At 42.2% G+C, this 15,743-nt stretch overlaps 1 protein-coding gene and 1 long non-coding RNA gene across 2 annotated transcripts in view; one reads left to right on the forward strand and one right to left on the reverse strand.

The window, feature by feature from the left end:
• RELN (reelin) overlaps positions 1-15,743 on the reverse strand; it is a 1,440,257-nt gene that overhangs the window by 967,543 nt on the left and 456,971 nt on the right. The window contains exon 5 of the mRNA XM_085653954.1: positions 72-104. Within this exon, the coding sequence (XP_085510080.1) occupies positions 72-104 (33 nt within the window). The remainder of the gene's footprint in view (positions 1-71; positions 105-15,743) is intronic.
• Positions 1-15,743, forward strand: part of LOC146855994 (uncharacterized) — a 42,220-nt gene that overhangs the window by 25,127 nt on the left and 1,350 nt on the right. The window lies entirely within an intron of this gene.

Raw genomic sequence — 15,743 nt, forward strand, 5'->3', positions numbered from 1 at the left:
ATTTTGCACGTAAGACTGTGTTATTACAATGAAATGAGAACAATATTTATTACAGGTTTTGTAGTACTTACCTAACTGTGGCCGCAAGGGGGCTTCGGTAGGAGCTGAAAAACAAATATGAAATACATTTTAGACTTTTTATTGTTTCCTGCGAATCGTGAAATCATAGCTTTAGTCTGATATTTGACCTGGTGTGACGGTGCCACCAGTCAGTGTGCTATGGTGCTGCTAGCTGTCTGTGACCGTTCAAGCCTAGGCATTGTCCCCCAGCGCTCAGTAGCGCCCTCACGCGACGGGGAGAATGCCAACACGACACACCAAGAGCACAGATCACAGCATTGAACCGGAAGGATACACGTGATATTTTCAGTTTTTAACATGCCGCGTTTCGTATTGTTGGTAAATAGATCCGTGTCACAAATGTCGACATTCCAACATTCATGACACGTTTCTGACGTACCATGAATGGCGCGTGCCTCACGTTATCCGTGGCCTTTTTATTTACCCATCGAGGTCTACAATAGGCGTGCACCTTCTACATTCTGTAAGTGAAGACTGGTTTGAGGCAGAAGGAGGTTGCACAAGGGCTTCTAGGGTTTGCTGGGTCTCATATGCACCGCCTGAGGGCGATTACCACTGGTGTCCAAGGGCTCCCGTATTATTGTCACCCCACATTTAAAACCAAGCATAGCCCTGCAGCTCTGGTCTCTCACGATAGAGACGTTCAGAGAAGACCAGCGCTCCCACGGGAAGATGGAAATACAGAACTCAGTAACACATACACTAACACGGCTTTGTCCAGCCAGGGGGTCTACTTATAAAAAGCAATAGAACTTTAACACTACGTACAAACTTACAAATATGCACAATAAGCAGGCTGAAAAATATTGCACCGAGGAGTATACATGTTCTTGATGGGAATAACAATTAAAAACCTCTCTGAATATTTTTGAAGATAACTTTATAGTTATGACATATCAAAATTGGTTGAAAATTAAATACACGTTTCTAACACAATCCTACCTTCTCCACTCCATTCGTCTGGTTTACATTACAGGCTCCCTGTTGCGTGGAGGCACCACACAGAAAAAGAACCATCACAATGGTGTCGTTTCATAAAAGTACCAACTCAATTGGGATGAAGGGGCCGACTAGGAAAGATGGCGAGAGCCGCTTGTTCCAGCTGTTGCTCAGAGGGCAGCCAAGCGTGAATGACAGTGCTGTTTCTGAACAACAGTAGAACTTAGAACATTCAGGCATCATAATGATCCAACATTCTAAATTACAAGAATACATCATTGGAAAAGCAACCCAATATATGCAAGATTACAACACTCCCGTTAACTAACTCCGTTTCTTTAAATACCGACTGATAATTTCCCAAATCCTGATTCTTTCTTCCTCAATCAAGTAATCAAGTGCTTACTATTCGAGCTTTAGCTTCACCAGTTGTATGATATTAAAATGAATGGCTTTAACACGAAATGGTAAGCATATATCTGGCAAGTGAAATAAATATATTCACTGAAAAAAACAAAGGTTACAGGGAGGTTATAGTTAGGCTCAGAATTCACTCATACAAAATCATTGAAATTCAGCAGTTATAGTTACCTCAGCTAACTATAACTTATGCCCCAGCAATGCACTGCTTCTGACCTCACATATTATATCAGTGATGTCATTTGAGATGCCTTGAAGCGAGTGGGACAACAGGCCACCCTCTTCCCCGGAGGAACCATGATGCAACAGTGCTGCATCTTATATATTATCAAACTATGAATGCCGAATAGGTGGTAACTGTATAGATACTTTTCAATTTTTCTGCATGCTCTGGTATGCTTCCAGTGTGATTTAACAGGAGTGGTACCAGAGAAGTAACTTTCCCAGGTCCTGAAGAAGAGCCAATTAGGGGCATGGCTCAAAACATGGCAACCATTTAGGAGAATAGACCCATAACAATCTCTCTTCCTAAAAAACTCCCTGTATTTTTTTAATCATACCGACTAGAGGTTAAAATAAACAAGGGATACCTACTAGCCAGGTATTTTTAAACCACATACCATCATCCTCACTCCCTTACATTTCTTAAAACAACTCCTTTATCTTTGTATAGGAACATCAATAAGTGCTCCCACGTAAGCCGTAGGTCGCAGTATGCCCCGATCAGCAGCAGATCGAGAGGAACCCAATGATGAAGCATGCCACCAAAGGGTAACCCTGGTGGGTGAGCATTTCACAAGAAAAACTAAAGTTTTTCTGTCAGTGGAGACTTATTTTCACACCTAACTGTACTGGGTTTCTTTTTTGTTGGAACTTTCTTTTTGGGTTGACTGTAAGGCCCAGGTTGTTGAACAGTGTAAGACAGGCTCTTGTCGTCCTCACTGCCTGATGAGAAGTTAGTGCTTTTATCAACAAATCGTCGAGGTATGACAATACCTGAAAACCTCTGTCTCAAATGAGCTGCAACTGGATCTAAGCATTTCATGAAAATACGGGGAGCCTATTTCAGTCCAAAAGCAAGAACTTTGAATTAATAATGATTGCTGGCTACCTTGAATTTTAGGAACTTATGATGTTTTGGGTGAATTGGGATGTGGAAATAAGGATCCTGTTGGTCTAATGTCATATAATCTCTGTGATTGAAAAGATGCAGGATGTCTCGCAGAGTAACCAAGCAAAAAGATTGTTTCTTTAGATATTTGTTAAGCTTTCGCATATCCAAAATAGGTTGCCAGTCTTCCATCTTTTTTCTGATTAAAAAGAACTGGGAGTAAAACCCTATTCCTTTATGGGCGAATGGTACTCTTTCTATTGCACCCTTCCTGATCATAGTCACTATTTCCCACTGAAGCAGGCATAGATGAAATAGGGATGCTCCTTTTGGGGGGTATTTGGGGGTTTCTGAATGAATTACAAGGTGTGACAGTAGGTGATTAGATCCAAAACCCACCTGTCATTGTTAAGAGTTCCCATTGATTCAAATGATTTGTGATAATGCTCCCAACACGTTTCCAGGGTACAGAAGGGATAACCGACACCATGAAGTTATTACTGCTTTTGGCCAGTGTCTCTTCATTGAGAAGGTTTACCTCTTGGAGTTCATTTGTTGTAAGCCGCTGATGGTGCCGGCCGGAACAGTTGTTGGGGATAAGAGGGTTGATATTGCTGCTGAAAGGGCGGATATTGTTGATATCTATAAGGTTGATATCATTCCCTGTAGGAATATAACCCACTTCCTCTTGTTCCTCGAAACGGCAGCTTTTTCATTTGTAACACTCCCAATGATTTTGCAGTATTCGTGTCAGTTTTAATTGCCTGCAAAGCACTGAAAAGCACTGTCTACATGCTTGCCAAACAGGGCCTTTCCAATGTATGGCATGTCTAAAAATTTTATTTCAAGTCTGAATGATGTTACTTTCATTCATCCTTGCCTCCTGAGAACAGCAGCTCCCACCAGCTGATGAAAGCCAGTGAATGCTCGGTCCATTGCACAGTCGATCATTTCCGAGGAGGTTCTTTCCCCTTCTTGCAGTATTTTCTTTGCTTCTCCTCTCACATCTTCAGGCATGATATCAATGTATGTGGTGATGTCTGACCACATTGGTCTATTGTAACAGCTGAGAATAGCCAAAGAATTGTCAGCTTGAACAGTCGTCGCTGCATTGGTGGAAAAACGTTTTCCTATGTTGTCCAAGCGCTGGCCTTCTCTGTCCGGTGGTGTGGAAACAGGAGAGGAGGGATTCTCAGATCAACATTGAGCTACTTGAGTTATTACTGAGTCCGGTTTTGGATGCCCAGTTAAGCATGCCAGCGAATCCTTTGGTGCTTTATACTTTGTATCCAGCAGAGGCAACAGCACAGAAACTGTAGCTGGGTTCTTCATGATCTTTATACCTTCTTCCCGAATAAAATCTATGATAGGGATTGCTCTGATTTATTTTTTAGCTGGTTCTTTAAAGTTGTATAAAAAGCAATTCAACTGTTTTATCATTAGTGCCAGCTGGAACCTCTTTGCTGCTCTTTCCATCAAGTTATGAAACCCACCAATATCGTCTAGAAGAGAATCTACCTGCTGTGTGGCTGGTGGAGATAAAATTGGAATTAGTTAGTCATCCCATTCATTGGGTATGGATTGATTGTCGGGAATTTCTCATTCTTCTCTAGCCTTGTCTGAGGACATTGCATCATCTGCAGGTGGCACTGCAATGTTTAAAGTTGGTGTCCTTTTTGGAGATATAGATGAAGTCAAAGTTCGTGGAGTGCGCATAGTGGGGGTTTGTATCTGAGGTGACTGTGGTGGTCTTGTTGGCTGTAATGGAAATGCAGCCCTTGCAAGCTTTGGAAACCTCTTCTAAAAATCTTGCAAAATATCAACAGATTATTTACTAGAGTGATTGGCATTACCCTCTTAAAGTTCTTTATGACTATAGTATTGCTATTGATTTACATGAGAAGCAGGCTTTTCAAAATATTGTTGAGGTCCTGAGGACTAATATTCTTCCTCATAGTAGTCTTCATCATCATCCTCCTGATATTTAGCATGTATTTTGGAAGGGCTATGTGCCGCTCCGAAAGGTTCTTCGTCCTCCAACTCTCCCTCATCAAGTAAGTGAGATGGTGGGAGAAGAGATACTTTACTTGGGGAGGTATGTTCAGGCTTTAGGATGTCTGTGTTTTTTCCTGCGTCAACGGCATCATCAACGATGATGTCAGTGCCACAACTACAGTCTTAATGGTAGGCAATGGTTTCTTCGTTGACGGTATTGCCATCGACGACAGTACTGTCGTCAACAATGCCTTCATCGATGGTGCCTTCGTCAACGATGTCTTCATCGACAGTGCCTTCATTGACCATGCCTTCGTTGACAGTGCCGCAGTTGACGCTGTTCTAATTGACAGTGTCATCGATGTGACCGGCGCTGACGATATTATCATCGACCGTGCCATACATGCAAATGTCAACGTTGTCATCATTGTTGGAGTTCTAGTCATCGTCAGCATTGATGTCGATGACGATGTTGTCATACGCAACAATTTTAAATGCTACTTGCTAGTCATAGTGGAGAAGTGAGGCTCAATGGTTAGAGCGGCAGACCCTGATGCAGAGGTCTGGCCCGGGACCAGGGTTCAATTTCTCGCCTCGGCGGGTCTTGGGCTCAAAAATTGCACGGACCTGACAATTCTCGCTTCGGTGCCTATTCCAATCATGGGGTCCCACTCTGCAACTATGGGCAATAGCTTGCTTAATCTCCACAACAGTCCCCACAACGCTAAGGATGCCTGGCCTCCACCTTGGGGGTGCCCAGGAGTGGACACCTCACAGGGAAAGCCAGGATGGGTTCCACAGCGGTATTCGTACAAGCACCTTGAGACCCTTGCGGGTGAGTAGTGCGCTATACAAGTATCAATTTACATTTACATTTCTATAGATTTTTCCGTCGATGGCACTGAGGATGGCGTCTTCAAATGTAATGTCACACTAGGAGAAAGAGTGGTAGGCTCAGATTCTATCTTTTCTGAGGAGACTATCTTCTTTTTATACTTATGAGAGTGTTCACCTGATGCTTTAAACTCTCCTGACGACCAATGATGGGACTTTTACAGTGCCTTTTTTGGTGACCCTTGTGGTATGTCCCTTTTGCTCGCCTTTACTGTTGTAGAAGAATCCTCAATATCCTCTCCAGAAGAGGAGCCTCTTTAGATTTTAATTTTTGATGGCAAATGAGAGGCCTTCCTCCGCTAACCTTAAATGTCTTAGATAAAAAGGTACAAGACATTTTGCAATCCTTTTCCTTATGTGCAGGATATCCTCTGAGTGTAGCTTCTTCTTCCCTCATGTTCCACAAGGTCTGAAAAGTCCTTTATTTGTAGATCTTGATATCCTGAGTAGTTAGATCTTAGCAGGTGCTGGTTGAATGTTCTTTCTGATGAAAATTCTCTACATATATCTGAGCAATATTAATCAAACTGAGCAGAGCTCCAGGAAACTCCCATCACTTGACATGCGGTAGAAAATCTGTGGGAGGAAGTCTATGTGGAGAGGGTTCTGGAAAGTGCTGTCATCTGATTGACTATAGTTTGGTTCTTAATAAATGATGTGAATAAGTCATTAAAATGAATGTTTTCTAACCACTGTAATCTAAGTGTATCATTATATACTGATTTCTAATTGAACCATGGGACTCCCACTTCGAAGATGGCAAATGATTTAAGCACTAAACCCTAAAAAAGCCCTTAGCATCCAATACCCTTCCACACCCCTAATATATATATTCACTGAAAAAAACATAGGTTTCACACACGTTATAGTTAGGAATTAGCATTTAAAAAACCTTGCAAATTCACTTAAACAACCATAGGTTTCACACATGTTATAGTTAGGTGGATATTTCACTCGTAAAAAAACCAATGAAATTCCAGCGTTATAGTTAGTTCAGATAACTATAACTCGCGCGCCCGCAATCCTCTGCTCATGACGTCACATATTACATCACTCATGACAAGGTCAGTGGCATCACTCTTGACATCACTGATGACATCATCCTTGTGATAGAGTGGCGGTCGCGCGAGTTATAGTTATCTGAACTAACTATAACGGTGGAATTTCATTGGTTTTTTACGAGTGAAATATCCACCTAACTATAACATGTGTGAAACCTATGGTTTTTTAAGTGGTCGAGTGCCCCTTCAATGCTTTAGGGCGTTTTGTTGTAAAAAAAATATATCTCCAACCATACCACATAAACGCGCACTCAGGAGCGATGACCAGGCAGGTATTTGTGCAAGAAAGATTTATTGCTCCATAAATCCAACGTGACGCGTTTCGGCAGTCCTGCTGCCTTGTTCACACAAATTCCATAAGCAAACAGAGCAATATTTAACATAATGAAAAGTGAAAAGAGGACTACACACGTAGATCCTCAGTGCAACTGACTTTGGCGGCCATATTGGAGCGTGCAATTGCCGTACTTGGTGATGTATTACCGAGAAACATATACAACGCCTCCCAACATGTGGCAGGAGGGAAATTCCACTCAAATGGTAAATATCTAATGGCAAAATCATAGACATAGTGTCAGAATTGGCTATTGTCTATGGGGACACTGGAATTTATGTTACCGAGATCATGACTAAAGACTATCTATGTTACACCTTGAAGATAATCGTAATTCATGGCAGTTTCACTATGTTATTTAGCCAATTCTGACACTATGTCTAGTATTTTGCCCTTCGATATTTGCCATTATATATATATATATATATATATATATATATATATGTACACACATATACGTATGCCCTTCCCACATATATACCTACCATTTTGTTGTAAATGCATTGTGGTAAAGGCATATGCGTGGTAAATGCTGTGTTGTAAAGGCTGTTTCCTGCCTGCACCTCAAGGCAGGAACCCACCTGCCCATACTAAATCAAAAACCACACCCTGAGGCCCCTCTAAACCTTTTTAACAGTGGTGCCATCAGTATCCTGCTTTAGCAGCTTGAGCGGGCCCCTCAGAGCACAGTGCACCAAACCGAGTGGAGATTGTCAGTATGACAGTCAGCTTGTTGCAGTGACTGAACTTTGCAGGGGGTTTAGTACACTGGCCAGTTCCTCTTCAAGGTGGCCTACCTGTGGAGGACTACAACCCCCAGAGGGTCTCCAAGGGCTGCTTAATCTCCAAGAGAGATAGTGAGACACAACCCAATGCACTAAATCCCAGTTCCAGCTTGCACTGGCGAACATCATTCTATTTTGATAGAAGCTGTGCATAACTGGAAGGCAAATTGGTAACTGCCTTTCATTTTCTCCTGTAATAACATGCGTCTGCTGGGGTGTTTTATTCATGTGAGAAGGCTGGCCTGTATGCTTCAAACATACATTTCCTGTATGCTAAAAAGATTCATGCTATTTTTAATGGTTTAAAGTAAAACTTCTTTCCCTACCAGACATTTTTCAATCGCAAAACTATGTCAATCACATCTTTTTGTATAGCAGAAATGCACCTGGCTCAATGTAGAAAGCGCTGCCACGTCAGTTTTATTTTAATGTTGGCTCTCACAAAGAAAGAGCACCAAACATGCAGTTTTTTTGTATAAATTACAACTATCTTATTGACTACATTATCACCATGGTGCGATTAGTGCCCCCTGCCTTGTATGAGTACTATGCTCACAGCTGAAAGGAACCATTAGGCATTGGCGCCAGGTGCTGCAGCAGCTTCTACACGTGGTGGGGTCAAGGTGACTTGTACATCATCTGTCACCAGGCCTGTCACTTGTAGTGCACTGCAGGGCAAGGAACAGAAGCTGACGCCATGCTGCATGCTGGGGCGGAAGACTTAAACCAGCAGCAGTGTAAGACCCCAAGGCATTGCTCCAGCAGGGCATGAGTAGACAAAGATTATGATTCATGACTCTCTGCGGCATGCAGAGGCACAGCTAAGCAGAGACAGCCCTGTGCAGCTTCTTAGGGTGGCCTCCCCTTCTCTCTGCTTCATTTTTCAGTCAAGAGTCAGGAAGCATGACTAAGGGTGGGCGTAGTTCGCGAAGTAGCACTTCGCGAAGCTACGCAAAGTGAAGTTCGCACTACGCGAGCTACGCGTAGCACTTCGCGAACTGCGAAGTAACATGTTCGCACTGTGCAAGATGTTGTTTTCAATGATTGCACAGTGCGGACAAGCAACCGGCACTGTGCAATCATTGAAAATGGCATCTTGCACAGTGCGAGCTGTAGTTTTCTGCTGCTCGAGTAGGTTTTTACTCGAGCTGCAGCTTTCTCAACGCGAACTGGTAGTTTCTCATCGCGAGCGGTCGCGAGCATACGCGACCCCTCGCAATGAGAAACCTGACCTTCTCGCGTTGGGAATCTCGCCGGGAGGTTTATTTTCCATGCTCGCGATCGCGAACAAGGAAAAAGTCTCGCCAGGATGTCATTTTGCTTGCTCGCGGTCGCCAACTTGACGTTGAGGACCGCGAGCAAGCAAAAAATGACCGCAGCACTACGCAACACTACGCTACGCGTGTTCGCACTGTGCTACGTGCAGTTCGCGTAGCGCGAAGTAGCGCGAACTTCGCAAACTACGCAAGCGTAGCGTAGTGCTTCGCCCAGGCCTAAGCATGACCTCATCCAGAACATGACCACATTCCCCCTGTCTAGCCCTTGGGTGCCTTCCTTGTTTCTTTCACTTCACTCAGCTGACTTTCAGAGCAGCCTGCAGCAGTGGCTTCAGTCTGACAGTAGCATTAGAATTTTACAAGGCAAAACACAAGTATAAAGCTGAGGCCCACAATTTTAGGGGAAGTAAGAAATGGGGTCAGTATTTGATGGGGATAAGTGCCCACATCAAGTAATAATCGCCTTTCAGGGTGAACCACTAAAGTCACTGAATACACCTGAGCTCAACCTCCCGGTGGTAACAGACATAACAGACAGGTTTACCTTAAAGGCAATGTGCAAAGTATTTATGCAGCACTAAAACAGTGATAACGGATAAATGCAAAATAATAAAAATACCAAGAGAACAACTTTTCCCCATATACAAGGCCTTTGTCTCAACTCTGGGAGCAGGTTCACACCTCATCACGGGCAGTATTCAAATTCTAATTACTGCCTGGCAGAAGTGGAAGAACAAAATGCAGTTTAGCATCCAGGAACTTCAGGCAGGGAAAAGGTAACTTTTTAGAAATGTACTTTACATTAATATTTAGCATAAATCCAACTTCGCCATTGAATTGGATTTTAAATAACTATTAAAATAGTTGTTTAATTAATTTCCTAGCTATTCCATTCCTGAGAAACTGAATTAGTATTTATTTTTGCAAAACCAGTGTTTTCCTATGGAACAGCCAGCCTTGCAACAGTGGAAATAGCTTTAGGGGCCTTTTCACTGTAAGGACATGTGTTACATTAAACTGTTACAACTTTTAAATACCTTGCCCCCTATCTTATGGGCAGATACCTTTATGGACTGATCCAGAAGTCAGACTCTTTACCATGCTCTCCAGGTACAGTCAACTTGGAATCAATTAGGTGCTGGCACAACTCTGTAAAACAATTACTCAAAATGTGCTTGTTTCTCATCAGATTATAAAGCCCATCATAATAATTTACCCTGCTGTCCATCCCCCAACCATCCAGCGTCTTAATTGATGAGTTCACAAAATCTGCTGATGACTAGTGTGACTGCTTCCTGCTATCCCTAAATTTCATGTGATATTTCTCAGGGGTCACTACAAACTTTGTCATTGTTTGATAATAGCTTCCTTCGTGGGGGCATATCTCATCTGGCCAGCTATCTCTAAGGCCAACAGGGTATCCCTACCAGCAAGTGGCATGTGCTCATGTTCTACAAACTACTTATTTCTGTCATCCACATAACGTAACTAGACACAGGTCTTTGGGGATGTGCATCACAATGTGGTTTTGTTTGGGTAAGCTAGTGTGCCCTCATCAATCTAAAAAAAAAAAAAAAGGACTGGTTGAAAGCAAAAACCTCTCTTGGCCTGCAAAAAGAGCACACATTACTAGTTTCTCGCTCCCAAAAGAACTACATTTTGTGTGGCTGCACTCATTCTGAAAGGATAGCATGTTGTAACTTACAGTGAAGTCAGCAAATAACTAAAGAGGACTGACTCATTGCTCCGTGATGCATGCTGGAATAAATTGAAGAAAAATGTGAATGACACAACAGCGAGACTAATGGAGGATGCCTGGCTAAAAAGTCCTATAACTATGTAACACACATAATTTTAGTAAAATCAAAAGGGTTTTGATAACACCATAGCTATACAAAATGGGACATAGAGGAGACCGAGAGCAAGTGAGAGAGAGAGACAGTATACGGCCTGAAGGTGTGTGTGTGTGTTGCCAGACTTTAGGAGGTGAGTGAGAGTGTGTGAGAGAACGTTTGTCAGTGTCTATACATTCAATGGAAATATAGTAATGGCACATTGTGCGCTTTACAAAAGCTGAACAAAAGTACCCAGGGCCCCTGGAATTATGCAACAGAGGAAAGCACCAAGTTATGCAGCAGTGTGGGCTAAATTATGGAACATGATTAGGCAAATTATGTGGGATAATTGATACGATGGCCAAACTTATGGGTCGTCTTCTTCTGACAAGACTGGAGGCGTGGGTGGGGAGTAACAATATTTTAATGGAGTCCCAATACGGTTTCCAGGAGGGAAAGGGCACGGTAGACCAATGCCTGAACCTCTCACTTATTATGGACAGATATGTCAGAGCCAAGGGTGGGAAGATCTATCTTGCCTTTATGGACTTGTCCGCAGCTTTTGACTGCGTGTCCCACCCCAGACTCTGGCAGATAATGGAGGAGATGGGAATCGATCAAGCATTGGTCGACTTCATCAGACAGCTGTACTCTGACGCCTCGTCATCGGTCCGCTACGGGAAGAACGGGGAGTGTACCCGAACATTTAGGATCTTAAGGGGGGTTAGGCAGGGCTGCATCCTGGCCCCGTTCTTATTTTCCATCTACACCAACGGTGTGGGAAAACATCTTGAAGGTGCAGCCTTGGATGTCCCCGTGCTCTCTGACCATCAGCGGTTACCGATTTTGACGTATGCTGATGGCGCTGTTCTGATGGCCCGAACTACAGTGGGGCTTCAGTGTCTTATAGCGGCCTACGCGACTTTTATGAATTCATTGGAGTTAAAGGTTAATCAATCTAAATCTTTTATAATTATTGCAGGGGTTGGGAAATGCGAAAAAAACCCCTGTTTCAGTATGGACTCTGCCAAAATTGAGGTGGTTGACTTGTTTCCCTATTTAGGGGTCCTATTTGATAATAAACAATCCTGGTCCAAACTGTTAGAGGGCAGTGCAATGGGCATGCAGAGAAATCTAGCTGCGTTGGGATCATTCTCTAAAAAGCTGGGAGCCAAACCGCTAATTCCTATGAAAAAAATCTATCATGCTAAAACAAAGGCAGCATCGGTGTATAGGGCAGCAGTTTGGGGGACGGTTCCAAGCGACTCTTTACAAGTAAGAGAGAATACATTTTTTAAGTCTTTTACCTCGCTAACCCAGTCATATTCGAATTATGTGCTTCATATGGAACTGGCGTTACCTTATATTACGGACTCCATTAAAATGGCTCCACTCCTACTGTGGCATTCAATGGCGGAGGGATACAATCCCCCTTATGCGAAACCTAATTACAACTATTCTAAAGTCAGACAACTAGAGTAGGATTAGGTGGATAAAGTACGTGGAGTCCGCACTATGTGCACTTGGTTTAAGTCGCCTTTTTAACGATCCCTTTACCTGTAAATCCCTATCCAAGTCGAAAGTAAAGGAGATCTTTATTAAGAGAGCTCAATATTTAAGAAGGGAAAAAAACGTCCATACTCAGTCGGCATGACTGTATCAACTAACCCCAGTCCTGGAGGAGAATAGCTATTACTATCTGGCTGATGTTACATTCCCACAACACAAATATATTTTGCTTAGGTTTCGACTATATTTGATTCCTCTGATGGTGGTATATCCAGGGAAAAGATATAATCATTCAGCACTTTCCCTATGTCCGTGTGATAATTTATCTGTACAGGATGATCTTCATGTTGTATTTTTCTGTGGTTTCTACCATCAGGATAGGTGTAATTTTATCGTACCAATTTGCAAAAGCAACAATTTTAAATATTGTCGTGTAGCATTGTTTTTTTTCAAATCATTGCAAAATTATTTTCTGTGTTTTTCATTAGCATCATTCTTATGGGCATGTATTAAAAAGAGGAAGCAGGTTGGCACATAAGACGACCTAAAAAATGATTCATATAACCTATAGTGTATTATGTAAATAGATGAAATTGATTCTTACTTAAACTGTGTGGTAGCACACTTTTAAGATTTAGGTTTTAAGCTATATTTTATAATGTCTTTCTTAAAACGTGATTGTAAATATTTCGCTGACACTTTTATGATCTTATGTGTAAGATCGAATAAAGGATTTGATTGATTGATTGATGTGGGATAATACAGCACATGTTATAATAGGTTTGCTTAAATCTTTTATTTTTTTTATACATAGTAATCCTGTCTGCGCAATTACTTCACCTCATTAGTACCAGTTTAGCAACCAAATACAGGCGTAAGCAACTGAAAGAAGTGCAGCTAACCTTTGCGTAAGGCCTTCCAAGCACGCAAACATATGTCACAACTTTGCTTTAGTGACTTTTGATTTGTTTGAGCTAGAAACACTATTTTTATTTGGTTTAAATCTGTAGATTTATGTTTCAGATGATGGATTGTGTGGCAAATCCAGAATTATGCAAATTAAAAGCATAGCTCCAGTGGCCCTGGTAATACCTTATACACATAGATTTCGGATTTTAACCCAAAATGGGCACGTACAGACAGCATCATCTCTTGCCGGTTATGCAATTACCACAGAGAATCCTGGCTACATCTCTTATGCTGCTGCCCAAAGCTGGCCAGCGATCGTTGTCGTTTGCTGCGCCCGGCCCTAAGGGGCAAGGGCCTCAGAACCTGCCGTGAGGCCTCGGACTGGTGCTTTTCAGAAACCACAACTTGCTTACTTGCCAGAGTTGGCAAGTTTACCCTTCAAATTAGAATTGCACTTGACTCCCATCATCCTGTAATGAAAATCATCTGGTGCCCTAACTCTGTCAGTCATCACCTAACCTAGGGGTTTTTCGCATGGTCACTGGAATCATAAATAGAACATGGGGCTCACCAGGCGGCACGCTAAGAACTTTTATTAATGACAATTAACATCACGGAGGGAATGACCCTGTTGGATTTTTATATAACCATTGATCCCTACAGGAGTAAAAATGTGAAAGGGTGGTGACCCAATATTTTAACTCTTTTTTAAATGTAAGTTTTAAATGGACATAAAGCAGTAAACAGAGCCCATGTAGCCATGGTGCTATTTTAAAGTTGAATACCGGGTTGTTCCTGGGGGAAGGGTGGTTGGGAGGGGGGCGCTTTTCATGTGTTTTATACTGTAAAGATTTTAAGTAATACCACAGTTAATAAAAGAATTACTGACATCCTGAACAGTTTTAGCCTACTGATTCTTGTGTTACCTAAGAGACTGTTACAAGAAGAGAAGGAAGAGCACAAATGCAGAGCAGTAGAAGTCTATGCTAGGAATCTTAGAGGACAGCTTCATATTTCATAGCAACTGTGGAAAAGCAGAGTGCCCGACAGGGACGGTGAGTGGACAGAAGTGATAGCGACATCTTGGAAATTTATGCCACCCCCTCCTCCACATTTACTTGGCAAACTTTATATGCTATTAAATAAACACTGGACTTTTTTTGTACAGCTCACTTTCTGAATGTAAGTATTTGGAAATGCTTTCATATGTGCTAAAGAACAAACAGCATAATTAGTGAAAAAGTATTTGAGCAGTATCACACAATTTGGTCAAACATGGATTGATCCTAGATTCCCCATTTGAACGCAATTCAGCCACCAGAATTATTTCTGGGCACTTTTACATAGCACACACCTATGGAAGATGTAACAAGTGCTTACATTAAGCTAACATTGATGTTCTTATGTGCTCTTCTTTTCTCACAAAAAAGAGATTTACAACAAAAAGACATCTGTGTATTATGTTTAAATAGGCAAGATTTCCTCGAAAGACTGGTTGTAAAATGGCCCCCTAAACAGTTTCATTGAGAACCCTTGGATATCTCAGCACTGGTGACTGGCCCATTTGAACGCATGGAAACATGATTTCATTCTTGGAGGCTGCAATCAGGGGCATACAGCGTGCTTAGGAACAAGCAGGCCTTCTAGTTTGTGATGGCTTAATGTATCACAACATGGTTTTCCATTAAAAGAATGGAAGAGTTTGGGAAAATATGTATTCTACCCTGAAAAAAACTGGTAAGAGCTATTCTTTCAGCTGCAAATGGTGGTGGGTTATGTAAAGCAGGGGCTACTGGATGAGGCTGAAAAACAAGTAGCAAGTACACCAGTAAATAGAGGGTTAACAGAAGGGATGTAAAATAGTCACCCCTTTTAGGAATGTTGTGCTGACAGACAGTGCCTTAAATTAGTAACTGTGTAGTAAAGTTAACTGAACCCAACTTTGTAGTAAAGTTAACTGAACACAAGTTCAGCTTGAGCGCTGCTGGCGCACAGTGTGACAATCATTTCGGCAGCCCCTCACTGAAGACCTTCTCCATGAATTCCCTCACTACCATCCTCCAACAGTGCCCCTCACATCTCCAAAGCTTATCTTTGACATACATTTATTTTTTTATAGGTCTACTCATTGTTCACTCACGCTAAATTCTGTGATCATGGTACGCATCAGTCACACGTTCTTTGCCAGAGACACATGAACCGAACCCTAGGAACTACTTTAGGATGTGCCGGGACTGCCACTTGACAAAACCCCCCTCTCTCTCCAGCAAGAGCATTAATCACAAGGTCAGTGCCAGGTGTGACTGCACCAACATCCTAAAGCTGGCCCTGATTGAACACACACTCAGCAACGGCATTAATCCATCTTGTGTTCTGTGAAACAAAGAAAACATTATACAAGCATTAGAAATGCAACAGGGCTCACATTTTTTTTGAGTTAGAGCTATTGGCATAGCTCAACAGCTACCGGACAGAAATTGCCACTTTGCAGGTGCTGAATAGACCATTGCTCCATGAAATGGCCTGGAAGCCTAAAACAACGTTGAAAGCCTACAAAATAAAAAGGCAGATCAGGATGACCAGGAGGAACCAT

Source organism: Triturus cristatus, chromosome 4_1 (assembly GCF_964204655.1).
Source record: "Triturus cristatus chromosome 4_1, aTriCri1.1, whole genome shotgun sequence".
Taxonomy (NCBI): Eukaryota; Metazoa; Chordata; class Amphibia; order Caudata; family Salamandridae; genus Triturus; species Triturus cristatus.